Source organism: Chaetura pelagica, unplaced genomic scaffold (assembly GCF_000747805.2).
Source record: "Chaetura pelagica isolate M959 unplaced genomic scaffold, ChaPel_1.0 scaffold104, whole genome shotgun sequence".
Classification (NCBI taxonomy): Eukaryota; Metazoa; Chordata; class Aves; order Apodiformes; family Apodidae; genus Chaetura; species Chaetura pelagica.
In genome coordinates this window covers 3,579,237-3,593,343 of record NW_009953786.1, presented here as the reverse complement: position 1 = coordinate 3,593,343, position 14,107 = coordinate 3,579,237, and the positions used below count along the sequence as shown (strand labels likewise).

The window sequence follows — 14,107 nt, the reverse complement described above, 5'->3', positions numbered from 1 at the left end:
GGGGGAGCCGCAGGGCGGGGGCTCGGGAGCGGCGGGGGAGAGCGGGGCGAGCCTGGCGCGGAGGCTGGAGGGGAAGCCCCTGGCTGAGCTGCTGCGGCCGGACACGCTGGGGGATTACGTGGGGCAGGAGCGGGTGCTGGGAGCGCAGACCCTGCTGCGGTCCCTGCTGGAGTCCCACGAGATTCCCTCCCTCATCCTGTGGGGGCCGCCGGGCTGCGGAAAGGTGAGTGGCACCGGGGGCACGGGCAGGGGCTCCCGCCGCGCCGCTCGGGCTGGGCGTGTGGCTGGGCAGGCCTGAGGAGCTTCTCCAGGGTGGGACTGCTTTAGTTTTCTGAACTCGCTCTCTTTTCCTCTCGTCTGGGCTTCTTCTTGCCGGGCATTTCCATCAGTCCGTGCAGGTTTTCTCTGGGGTTACAGCACCACAGCCTGCCGCCTGAATAAAAGGGGAGCGGCCCGCCCGCACCGGCCCCGCTCCCTGCAGCTCGCACTTTGGTTACACGTGCCCGTGGTGGCTTCACGTCACTTAGACTGAGCAAACTCCAAAGAGGTTAACTAAAACTTAAGTGTAAAAACAGCAACCAGTCACAAACTTGTAAAAATGTCTAAGAAATCCAGTGAAATTCCCGCAGATTGCTGCTGTAGGGTTTGCTTTAGCTGACAGGTTCTGTCCCCTGAAGGAAGGCAGCTCAGGTATGGAAGGGAGCTAACATTGTGGCCAGGAACTCATCCACCTGTAAACAAACCCTCTGAAAGTGATCGGTCTTTGCAGGATCTGACTGCTGAACGCTCTGGTTCTGCCCCTTTTAGGGTACGTGGGACTGATGGTGGTGAATTCCAAAAGGCACTGTAATAACAGCACAGCAGTGAAGTGATCCACAGCTATAGTGGAGGAAGGACCAAATGAACGCCTCAGGTGTGGTCAGGACAGAACACTGACAAATCTTGCCTTCAATTTTTACTTTTTCTCTATTCCAAATTTGCAGAGGGTGAGGCTAAGCAAGCAAAATATGTGATTATCACTGTCAGTCTAGTGTGTGCACAGCATTAAGTTTTGTGTATTATATATGCAGATGTCTTCATTGTATGTGAGAGTACATGTGGGATATCTGGGAAAATAATGGCTAATGAATTAATGCTAGCAGGAAAGTTAAGAACAGAGCAGCAGCTTGCTCTTCTCAGCGTACTTACTTGAAGATAAAAAGAGATTTGATATGTATGGTATTTTAATAATAGTGCCAGTTTAATCACAGTTAATAAGGAGTATGAGAATAATAGATTAATAGTGTTAGCAATGATGCAACAGTTTGTTTAGGCTAGATAGTGCATATACCTGAAAAGATCCAGCTGGTGAACTTAAATAATTGCCACTTTCTTTAGAATAACAAGGTAATACTAGAAAGCAAGAGATATGAGGATGATGAGGCAAAGAAGGGCTATTTCTAGAAACTCATTAAAGGGAAGGTGGATTGACTGAAGCAGAGAGAAGTGAAATTGAATTCTTTATTAAATAGGAATCCACCTTATTGAATGAGTAACATGTTCAAGGGCCTACTTCTGTGTTTATCTGTACTCTTCTGCCTTGGGTTGGTCATCTGCATCAACAGTGCCTGCTTACTCTTTCTTGAAGCCCTTTAGAAGCTTGAAGCTATTACAAATGCAGTAATTGCAAAGCAAAAGCTGCATGCAATCTCTAAATTACAACTAAATTCAGTAGCATTTGGGTTGTGATATAATGAACCCACCATTTTTGGCCATGGAAATGTTTTTTCATGCGTTTGTGACAGCTTATGCTTGTGTTTTAGGTCTTCTTTAGGAACCTTTTGTGGTACTGTCTTGGAATAACAGAGTGATCTGTTACATGCCTGTAATAACATAGCTATCACTCTCCTTTCTCATGAGCTGTCTTCCTCACCCATATGCCTAATGTGGAGTTACATTTAATAGGCTTGCTTCTTGCAGAGTTCAAATTCTACCACTCATCAGTCATCACAGAATCACAGAATGTCTTTGGCTGGCAGCGACCTCCAAGATCATCTAGTCCAGCCTCCGACCACCACTAAATCTTGGCCCTAAGCACCAGGTCCACATGCCATTTAAATGCATCCAGAGATGGTGATTACACCACTTCCATGGACAATCTATTCCAATGCCTGACTACCCTTTAAGTGAAGAAATGCTTCCTAACATCTAACCTAAACCTCCCCTTGTGCAGCTTGCATCCATTCCCTCTGGTCCTATCACACGTCACCAGGGAGAAGATGTTGTCTCCCTCATCGCTCCAGCCTCCTTTCGGGTAGTTGTGAAGAGCAATGAGGTCTCCCCTCAGCCTCTTTTTCTCCAGACTAAAAAACCACAGTTCCCTCAGGCACTTCTCACAGGACTTGTGCTCTAGGCCCTTCACAAGCCTGGTTGCCCTTTTGGAAGCGCTCCAGCACTTCAGTGTCCGTATAGTTAGGGGCCCAGAACTGAACACAACATTCAAGGTGTGGCCTCTCCAGTGCTGAGGACAGGGGGCAATCACTTCCCTATTGCTGCTGGTCACAGTGTTCCTAATACAAGCCAGGATGCCATTGGCCGCCTTAGCCACCTGTGTGCATTGCTGGCTCATATCCAGTTGACTATTAATTACTACCCCAGGTCTTTTTCCAATCTACTGCTTTCCAACCACACATCACCAAGTCTGTAGCTAACCATGGGGTTGTTATGACCTAAGTGCAGGACCCAGCACTTGGCCTCATTGAACCCCATACAATTAACTTTGGCCTGCTGATAGGTCTTGCTATAGAGCTTCCCTACCCTCTAGCAGATCAACACACCCACCTAGCTTGATGTCATCTGTAAACTTACTGAGGGTGCACTCAATCCCCTCATCCAGATCGTTGATTAAAGAGAACAGGCCCCAGTACTGAACTCTGGAGAACACCACTTGTGGCCAAATGCCAGCCAGATTTAACTCCATTAACTACTACTCTTTACGCCCAGCTATCCAGCCAATCTTTTATCCAGCACACAGTGTATTTATCCAAGCCTAGAGCCACAAGTTTCTGAAGGAGAATGCTGTGGGAGACAGTGTCAAAGGTTTTACTAAAGTCCAGAAAGACAACCTGACCCTGCCTTAAGACTGTGTCTTTTGCCCCATCAAGGAACAATTCCACAATTTACCTGTTAACACTTTCCAAGTACTTTAGCTGTTGAGTAGCTCATCTCCTTTCTTGGTTACTCCTTCTAAACAGTTTTGAGGTGGCATGCTGATTTCAGCTAGCTCTTGATGGACCATCCATTCCTGGCTGAAGCAGAAATTCCTATTGCAAAAAGCTGGGCTTTTCCTTTCACCCACGTGTGTCTGTATTTCTGGGATGGTGCTAGAGTATAGTTTTGTCTTGGGCCTTCTTCCCCTTAAATCGTGCTGTCTCAGGTAAATGGCTGGAAGTTCTATCCTTTACTTGGATATTTTAAAATAAATTCCTCTCCTTATAGATTAAACAAGCAAGTCATAATAGTCCCACTACAGATGTAAAAAGAGCTCTGTGGTTGCCTGCCTGCTTCGTTCACTTACGATTTGAGTTGCATTTGTATAGCAGTGTCTAAGAAGACATTTAGTGACAAAGTAACCTGAAAAAAGTAGAGGATGGACAGATGAAACCTATTTAACTTTTTATGTGAAGAATTGCATAACTTAGTGCTTGAAACTTGAAAGATACTGTGAAGGAGAAGTAAGTATTCTCACTACCTCAGGATCTGCTTGGACTGATAATAAAAAACTTACTCTGTTAAGCACAGTCTCGTTCAGTGGGAAAAATATGAAGAAGTAATTGCACGCTGTATAGCTTCAAATGTAACAAGCCCACATGCTAAGCTCTGCCTATCAAAGAAAATACCCTTACATTAGAGGGTAGGTGCTTAAATAGGAGTATAATTAGATAGGTTGATCTAAAATCAGAAGTGCTGTGTAAGATGGTCACAGACTCCTTAAGCCTCTTCATGCTTCTGCTGTCCATGGAATCTGATTATTGCTGCCCATCTGTGATTTCTTGCATTTCTGCAGCCAAATGCCAAGCCAACTGATACTTCTTTTGGAAAGGGTAGAGCAGGACTAAGGAAAAAATAAATAACTGAAGATGGAATTAATCCTTGGGGCCAATTTCAAATTAATTTCTGAATCATTTATCAGTGTGGACCTTTATGAGAAGTAGTATTTCACCAGAACTTTTCTAAGCAAGAAGAGAATAATCTTGACTATTAAACTGCTGTAAATGCGGTATTTCATACTGTCAGTCAAGAGTACTTTTGGAGACTTTTTATCAAGAAAGTCATAAAGCTAGATGCCTGAGTGAAAATACATGTGGTTTATACTCCTCTGCCTGCCCAAGTTGATTTTGGCTTCAGGTGCACTTCAAGGAACCACAATCAAAATTGAGAAGACAAAACCAGGATACTTACGTTGTGGGTTTATTTTTTATGAATTTCCATCTATATTGTGTCATTTTAAGGGAGCATGATTATTGTGCTTATAATTTTTCATTCTGATTTCTTAGGAAGCCAGGGTACCCTTGGTGACAAGGCTTAGACTCTTCGTTTTTGTTTTTGCTTTTATCACTATTAAATGTTGAACACAAGCAGGTATTTTCTGCTTTTAAGAAGCTGACCAGACACAGGCCAGAAGAAGAAACACTACCTCAAAGAGATGCCATGGTTATTAACTTAAGAACAGTTAGCTTGTCCATCCTGACTATGCAAATTTTAAAAAGCCTGTATGAATCCTACTGTAATCCGAGTAAGCCAGGCTGTGATTTATGACACCTTAATGCAGGGATTTAGATTTTTGCTTGTCTGTCATACGGCACCAATTTTAGTAAAGAGTTGGAGGGGAGATGCAGCGTAACTTGAGAGCTGAATAATTTTGCTGCCACAGATACAGTTTAAGCCTTATAAACCTGAACGTTCTGTATTTAAATGCGGTAAACATTCCCTCTTGTGTTTGCTGTTTAACAAGAAAAAAATGTAGGCAGCAAGTGTCTGGAACCCGTTCCCTACATGTGCTTTTCTGGGGTCCGTAACTTCAGTCTAGTACTTACGCAAAATATGTTCTGTTGGTATGAGCACAAAACATTAGAAACCCCAGTAACTGGTCTCTGAAGTTTCTGACAAATCTCCACTGAGTTTATATGATAAATCTAGGACTCCCCTGTATTTCGTTTCTTTGTTTTTATTCAAGACATTGCTGTATGACACATTGAAAGACAGCAAGTCCATTTTATATATTTTGCTCCCTGCATATTTATCATCTCTTCCTTCCAGTGTTTTCTGTTTTACTAATTCAAGTGATTACCTAAATGGCTATTTGATTACTTCAGTGTAAGTAATCACCTTCTCTTATTCGTACTGCTTGGGGTGTGATTTGAGCCATTTAAAGCAATAAGTTCTTTTGATTCATTAGCATGAGATTTTTAACAGAAAATGGATTATATCTTTTACAGCAGCATAGAGTGAAAATCCAGAACAACTCTGAAAAGTGGTTTGTCTTTGCAGTTGCCTGACAGAAGTCTTTGAATATATTGCATTTGATGCCAGTCTAAATCAGGAATAACTTAGGGTAGTTCTCTAGAAAGAGAAAATACAGTTGTATTTGTAAAGCAGTTGGAATATAAGGAGACAAATCTGGATGCAGCAAATGGAGGCACAGCTCCATCTCAGTAAACATTACGCAATGACCTTGCCTCTGTTTGTGCTTGGTCTGACTTGGATTCTGGAAGTTCTGTAAAAGACATGCTATGGCTGTTGTTCAGTGACACCTTACTCCTCTGGTAGTCTCACAGTGGGCTATTTGGGGTGCAAGAAGCTAAACAAGATGGGTAAGAATAGCATCTGCCCTTATATAAATGCCAGCTGCTGCCACTTTTTATTGCATTTATCTCTATAGCCAGTGTCCCTGAGCCACGTTCATCTGCCATCCTGCCAGTTTCCTGAAGACACAAGCCTGGTCTTTGCCTGTGACATAGTGTGGTAGCTTGGGGTCAGGTCAGTAGTGACACCTGGACTGACCCAAGCTTTTTAAGCTGCATCTCAAGGAACTGCTCCCCTGGCTGACATCCAGGGATGCTGGCACTGTTGGTGTTTCGCTCAGGGCTGTGAAACAGAGCATGGCCTTTCTTGACTGCTTGTCAACCACAGCAGGGCCCAGCTGCCTACTGCCCTCCTAAGGGAGGGCTGAGGGTGAGGAGAGGCTGTTGATGTCAAGCTCATGTAAGCAAAGGTATGGAAATCCTGTCTAGAATAAAGGAATAGGGAAAAATACAGGGTCAGAGGGCAGCAGAAAAAGGCAGGATGCCAGTTCTGAACTCTGACAATGGAATTTAGACCCTACATGTCTATAGTTGTAGATAGCCTGTTGGGCTTGTGGCTATCACCAGGCTGTCAGTCTTTTGTCATCCCTGCTGCATAGATAATTCATACTATGGTTTGTTCTGAAACAAATCAGAAAAATCCCTTGGTGGGGAAGCCTAGATGCCAACTAGATTATTCCTGCTCAGGAATAATTCATGCTGCACTACAGTCTGTACAGCAGTACAGATCTGTGCCAGATCTGCTTTGATCAGCTAAACATTGCCTAGTAGATCATACATAACCTTCCAGACCTGTTAGAAGAAGCACATATGTTGGAAGGACCCACCCAGATGCAAGGAGACCTCTTGCACCGGTATGCCCCAGTATGCTCCCATAAAGTGTAGTATGAACGTCAAGTCCTAATGAAAATGTTGCAAGAAATGAAAAGGCCTGTCAGGTTGGAACAGAACAGCTGTGAGATGTTATGCACACCTTGCATCTATGACTGCAGAGCACCATGTAGATGTAACCTGAGAGACGATGTGTTTTCTCTGTCTGACATCTACTATAACCGTTTTGCTAAATTTTTACAATTTAAGAATAAGTAAGGAAAGTTGCCATGAGCAGGCAACCACAGGCTGATCCCTATACTTGATCTTCCATAAAAGTGAGCTAAGAATGACCTTAGGTTTCACAGTCAACTTCTTGACTGGAGTCTTCTTGAGAATGATCTGACCATATACACTAATCTCTTGCAATTTTTTTCAATTCCACTTTCTGAAGAGAGGTAGGCAGTGCCACTTTAATCGTGGAAGGGGTTTTGGTGAGCCAACACAGTGGGCATAGTTTAATGGCCTGGTAAAGAGGTGCAAAAATTAAAAGATCACTTTACTTTTAAGAAAATAATGTTACTCATTGAATGTCAGCATCAATAGGATAGGCTTAATCTGGACTTGCTTTTTACTGTTTTCTTCCAGCTGTCGGTGTGAAATTGCATTGACTAGTGGGAGCATAGAGAGTAGGGAAATAGATTATATTCAAAGAGATCTGCCCAGTTAAGGAAGCTTGTAGATGTACAGAATATTCTGGTGTCCTATTACATTCATCCTATTAACCAAAACTGATTGACTTATCTGCTCTGACAGTGAGAGGTGTGCTTGACTCTAAGGTTGCTTTTATTTCATCCATAACTTGTAGCAAAACCTGAAAAACGCAGTAGCATATTTCCTGGGAGTGGGCTTGTTTAGTTGGTTTGGGTTTTTTTGTTTCATTTAGTTGGTGTTTGTTGGGTTGCTTGTTTGTTTGGTGGTGGTGGTGTTTTTTTTTTCAATTTTGGATGTTTACAGCCTTTGGGAAAGGATATTTTCATTTGGGCTGACATGAACACATTTCCAGGATGGTGGAGGAGAGTTTCAGTAGTTAAGTGTTTGTTTGTTATGTAATAGATCTGGAAATAAGTGATCACAGGCTCAAGTTGGAAGTATCACTCATTAGTTGCTTGGTGGATATGTTTCCACACGTTTCAGAGTAGGTGCTTATGATAGCACTTCTTTAGCCTGTCTAAACAGAGAAGGTCTTGCAATTTTCAGCATAGAAGTTGAGATCATAGGTGCAAGTTTGGATAGTTTGGTGGGAAAATGGAAAACAACTGGGAATGATACCTGGAAGAGGCAAAGATGTTACATTGTGAACTCTGTAAGGTGTAGTTTTGAGTGCAGTTAGCAAAAAGTTAGTTTTCAGCATTACTCATGTTTTCATTGATATCAATACCACTTAATTTACAGGAAACAATAATTCTGTTATTCCCCATAAGGAAAAAATAACATCTAAATAAGAAATGCCTGTATAATAATGAGTGGAATATTAACTTGTTTAGTTTTCCTTTTCCTGCTTGTTATGCTGGTTCTGATACATGTGTATCATAATACATGTAGATATGCATCATAATAAATTGCAACATCAGTATTACTATTTTTAAAGACTTTTTCTTAATATAACAGTCAAACTTACTTCAGAATTTATTTCAGATAATGAAGGATATTAAGTGTGTTTTATTCTGCCTTATTTCATATCAGATTTTTAATTTTCTTCTTATCCTTCAAATACATTGCCCCTGAATTTAGTGAGAGAAACTAGGAGCTTAGCATGCTGGTTGCAGTCCATTTAGTACCTTCATTGTTAGTCTACGCTGCTTAAGCTAAGTCTCTCCTAGGTTGTAACCTGATAGGAACAAATGAGAGAGAAAACAATACTAGCATGTCACTATCTTTTGCTTGAGATTGTATGAGAAAAAGCACCATTAACAGATGGAGCTTATGGGAAATGAAAGGCTTGCAGAGGAATGGGGAAAAGTTCAGCCTGTATGTAATGGGCAGTTTGACTTGCTAAATGATTGATTGTGCAGCACTGAAGGAAGAGGCTGTGAACGTGCCGGTCCACGTCCAGCACTACTTTTGAAAAGTTATGTATGTTATTCTTATTACAACCTTTGTTGACCCAGAAGTTGGCAGAGCAAGAGAGATACATGCTGGTTGAGAGCTGTGCAGCAATTTTCAAATAGATTCTTGGTCTAATAGTAGCTTTCAGTCAACCTCTTTTTATTTTTTTTTCTTCTGAAATGAGGGGTTCAAGTATGGACTTGTGTGCGAGTGTTTAAAAACAATTCCTCTCTGCTTTTTTAAACAACAAAACTATCTATCTGAAGCTTGTATGTCAGATTTGACTGCGAAAAATACAGGGATTCCACCTCTTTTTGGCTAACAAGTGTAATTTTCTTTAGTAGTATTTAAATGTTTTGCAAAAATGTAGCAGGTTTGATGTGCAGTTTTTACTACAGGGTGTGCTGATTGATCAAAAGAAAAAAAAATATTCACCATGGGTGTAGAAAAACAATGATCTCTGCAGTCTTCTAATGCATCAGTTTAGTCATGTTCTTGGACTTACACTGACCATAACAAATCTTTTCACATCAGTGAGGGCCAGGATGCAGTATGAGCTGCAAGCTTAAGTGGAACTACAAGAAGAATACCTGCTTGGTATTTTTTTTCCCACTGTTGTTCTCCCCTCTCATCACTGCTGCTTCTAGAGTAGGAAGAGGTACATTTTTGCTTTGTCATCCTCAGATTTCATGTACTCATGTTTTGAGTGATTAATGCATAGGTACATCCGCTGAAGGTACCTTCTGGATTGAGGCACGTTTATAAGGAAACACCAGCTTTGGGTTTATATGTTATTTGAGTTTCAAAGACAGTTTTGCTTTTGTTTTTTGGTTTCCCAGATCATCCAGATTTGTGTAGGTTTTGCTGTGAGCACTTTGAAGCACCTTTCCAGTCCTGTCTGCTTCAACAATCCAAGGAGTAAAATCATCTGGTTGGTGCTTTGAACTCCAGGGGATGAGAGGGGATCTGACACAAGATGTGTGTCTTGTATCAGGGCATGAAATCACACCTCTTCTGAAGACAATCAGCAAGCCATTACTAAAACTAAAGCAAGAATAAATAATGATACATTCTTCCCCTTAGCCTCCCCTTTCCCATCTTGGACTGGTTGCCATTTCAGCGACAAAAAGTCCATTAAAGAGACAGCAGTTCTGTTAGGGCAGTGAAGGAGGTCCTGCCAGCTCCACTGGTAGCTGTTCGTAGGTGGTTGCTTCTGCAGCCTCCCTGCAAAAGGATCAGGTTGGCAGCACCTGCTGCATTAACCTCAGTACTTGGAACATCATCTGAAGCGGTTTTGTCAGCACCTGTCCTGTTCATCAGCTGCTGAGGCTCGCATATCTTCAGTCTCCTCAGGCTCCTTCTTTAATAGAAGCGAGCTCGATGGAAGAATCATCTTTTTTCTTCTATCAGTTCTTTAAAAAGAGATACATTCTGCTTTGGACATGAAGATACAACTGCCTTTGCTAAGGCTTGTGAAGGAAAATCTGCAAATTATGCCTGTGATGTATTCTGGGGTGTGCTGAATCTGTCTGGGAGGTAGTACCAGAGATTGCTTGTGTGCTTTGGTAAGCTCACTGAGATTCCCTGTACAGAAATTCCTATTTGAAGGAGTTGTCAATAAGAAAAGAACAATAGCATAGCTGCTCACTAAAACCAGCCAACAGTTTGTTCAGTCAGTTGCCTTTTCCTTCCTTGCACAAGAATTTAATTACTGTTGACTATTTAGATATAAAGAGTCACATTTTCTTAAGTATGCATGTAATTTTTCAGTACTAACATTCTGATACTTCAGTAGAGAAATGCTTTCCGATTAATTTCTATTTTATGTGCAGTGGAAATAGAGAAGGCTTTAATTAACGACACTGTAGCTTTGTATTTCTTAAATGTAGTTGCACCATGAACTCTTCCACAGGTGTCTTAGAGTAGTCCAGCTCTTTATCCATTAAAATACTCTACAAAATAACTGCACAGTGAATTGCAGTCCCCTGTCTTCTGTGACAGAAATGTATTTGGCCAAGAGTTTTTCTTCCATGGTGAAGGAGACAGCTGTCATTGCTGGCCTTTTCAGTTTTGCAAGTGAGTAAGTCTGGTAGGTTAAAGCGAAGGCATTAGAAATGCATGGGTGGAATTGGCAGCTACCTCTAGCAGGAAGTTTTTAAATCTTCTGTGTGCTAGAATAGCAGGAACTAAAATACCTTACTCTCTAAACTGTCAGCGCTGTCCCTATGTCCAGAATATATAGCTTTGTTCTTCAGGTATTTCCTTCAACTGAGTGCTTTCCATGTCCAAAATGATTTTTACGAAGCTTTCTCCTATTGCTGTTTCAGACTACGCTTGCACATATCATAGCCAACAGCAGCAAAAAGAACGGCACGAGGTTTGTGACACTGTCAGCCACGAGTGCCAAGACAAATGATGTTCGAGATGTCATCAGCCAAGCCCAGAATGAAAAAAGACTTTTTAAGAGAAAAACCATCCTCTTTATTGACGAGATCCATCGTTTCAATAAATCTCAGCAGGTATTACACTGTGCTGCTTTTTGGAAAAAAACTTTGTCAGCACTTCTGTAAGATTTCCCACTTTGCCTCAAGATCATAGCTTACTTAAGGCTTCTCATTTTAATGTTATTGCTTTTAGTAGACTAATTAGGGAGAAATTAAAAATTTAATTTCATAACTGACTTCCAATCAATGTTCAATTATTTGGATTCAGAGATTTAAAAAAAAGGCTGAGCTGTACGTATAGTTGACTTATGTGCTGGGCTTTATATGACATTTTTCTGATGTTTTATTTCTGCAAAGTCATCTGAGAAACATCTGTTGTACATATCTTCATTTCAGCCTCCTCCCTGGGGGTAGCATTCTGTGTTACCTTTAAAAAGGTCTGGAATGTGGATGTGCCTAGGGTTTTGTTTTAATCATTGAATCATAGAAACACAGGGGTCGGAAGGAACCTCTGAAGATCATTGAGTCCAACCCCTCTGTGCCATAAAAAAACCTCCAAGACCAAAGAGTTCTGTACTTTGGATTACAGTTCCTATATCAAGCCCTACTCCAGTCTTACTCTAGTTTTCACAGCCACCCTATAGAAATAGGTAGGGAATTGTAGCCCTAAAGATTTGTTCAAAGTATTTATAAGTAGCCTCACCATTTGTTATATTTCATAAGGCAATTTCATTATATGTTATGTTTGCCAGGCAAGAAACAGAAGTCACATAGATAAACTAAAAATTTGCAAATTTTTGTCACTGTTTCTTTTCAGCTGGTAGGGTCATTCTCAGTGCAGGCACGAGGTATTAAGGTGAACAGCCCATAATATGCAGTGTGCGTGAAATTAACTCATTTAGGTAGCTGAGCAGATCTTGTCACTGCCTTGTCAGTCAGGTTATTTGTCATACCAGCTGGGAACCTAAAGACTCACAAGACACAAAAAACATAGCCTACTCACATGGAATGTTTCAGGTTGTCATTGATTGAGATCAGCTTTTTCTGCTTCCCTCCCATCCTCAGGACACTTTCCTTCCTCACGTCGAGTGTGGGACGGTGACCCTGATAGGAGCAACTACAGAAAACCCTTCCTTCCAAGTCAACGCCGCTCTTCTGAGCCGATGCCGGGTGATCGTCCTGGAGAAGCTCTCAGTTGAGGCAATGGAAGCAATTCTGATGCGGGCCGTCAGGTCCTTAGGAGTCCAGATTTTGAGCCAGGGCAGCAAGGACGGCAGCTCTGCAACTGGCAGCGGCAGCGAGAGCTCAGAGTGAGTACTTTATGGGCTGCAGGGTGTTAACACACACAGCCTGAGGAATTGACTGCTTGCCAAGGAGAGGATGAAGCAGTTGGGGGGTGGGAAGAGAAACCCTAGCCACTCCTGATAGTAAAGAAAAGAAGTGGCAGCATATGGCAGGGTCAGGGAGTGACAGGAGAGAGAGAATTCAAAGCACTGTCTCTCTGCATCCAAAACATAATCTTACTGTCTGGATTAGGAGAGAGTTTTATACTTGGATCTGCAGTTCCTGAGTCACCCTCCCAGGATATTTAAATCTGTTTTGCTGCTGAGGATTTGCTGTGGAAGCCTGTAACTGTGTCCTGATCATGTCCTAATGCGTGTTACTTCTTGCTACTGGTTGTAAAAGCATCATGTTACCATTAAGTGGTCGATGGGGCATCCCATCTGAAATTTATGTGGAAGTGCCAGACAAAAGACTTTTTGTTTTCTGAGAATTTTTTTTAATAAGATCAGAGAGGATAGTACTGTCCTTTAGTTTCAAGATAAGTGCTGTGGTATGTTTTATGGTGTGCTGTGGGAAGAGGGGGCTGTTGCTGTACCATGTTAATAGGTTGTTTGAAGATAGACTTTGGTTTTCTTTCCTTCTTGTTGTCCAAGCCAAACAGAGGCCTGTTAAACATTTAGGAGAGTCTTGGAAAAAATGAGGTCCAGATTTCTCTATACGGGATGTTATCTGCTTTCTGAAATGACTAGTTGGCAAATAAGAATAACCCTTGATACTGCACTGCTTTCATGAAAGTTATTACACTTCCTTCCTGTTGTTGCCTGTCTGTAGTTCTAGCAATTCACAGTGTATTGACATGGTGGTAATTGGGCAGGCACTCTGTATGAAATAAACGAGAGGAAATTCACTTTGTCCTTTACTTTTATTGCAGAATGTAAGCACCAAGAATCACTAATGTGAGTGCTGAGGTTAGGGCAGGGAAGGAAAGCTATTCCCTTTTTATTTTTAGGATACCCTGCCTCATGCTTTGCTCATTTGTAGCTTTTACATAGTGTAGCAATGTGAATTGTAGAAGAGAAGGCAGTACTGCATGTCAGCCTTAATGTAATGTCACAGCTGTGGTTGTGGCTACACCCTTACTGGGGGTTCAGAGTGTTTCCTTTCTGTACAGGATTAAAGTACAAGGCATAGTTTCAGCTGCAGTTGTTTGGGTTTGGGTTTCGCTAGACCTTCTGTTAGCTATGGATGATTTAAACAGAACTGTGTGGTGCTTCATCAAACCGAAGGAAGTTTGGCAGGCAGACTGTCAGACTAGCACAGTTTCAGAAATCTATCCGTGGAGAGAGAGGGCCCCAGTCCAATGGCTAATGTGGGAGGCAAGCATTTGGAAATAAAACTGGGGTTCAGAATTCAGGAGCGTTTGTTGCAGTTGTGTGTTAAGTCTTTTTTGTCTTTCCTACAACTGTCTGATTCTGGTCTGTGATTGATATATGCTGTAGCTGCTGAGTTTGGCTTTTTATAAGTCATCCTGTCCGTTACTGTGGTTCTGATTTTGGTCTCTTTGCTAATTCCCTTCTTCTTGCTTCACTGTCCATACCACTTCTGCTCCGTCATTTC

The 14,107-nt window shown here is 41.8% G+C and overlaps 1 protein-coding gene across 1 annotated transcript in view; it reads left to right on the top strand.

The window, feature by feature from the left end:
• The window catches only part of WRNIP1 (Werner helicase interacting protein 1), a 35,183-nt gene that overhangs the window by 10,844 nt on the left and 10,232 nt on the right, over nt 1–14,107 (top strand). The window contains exons 2-4 of the mRNA XM_010000965.1: nt 14–223; nt 11,090–11,281; nt 12,272–12,516. Coding sequence (XP_009999267.1) covers nt 14–223; nt 11,090–11,281; nt 12,272–12,516 — 647 coding nt within the window. The remainder of the gene's footprint in view (nt 1–13; nt 224–11,089; nt 11,282–12,271; nt 12,517–14,107) is intronic.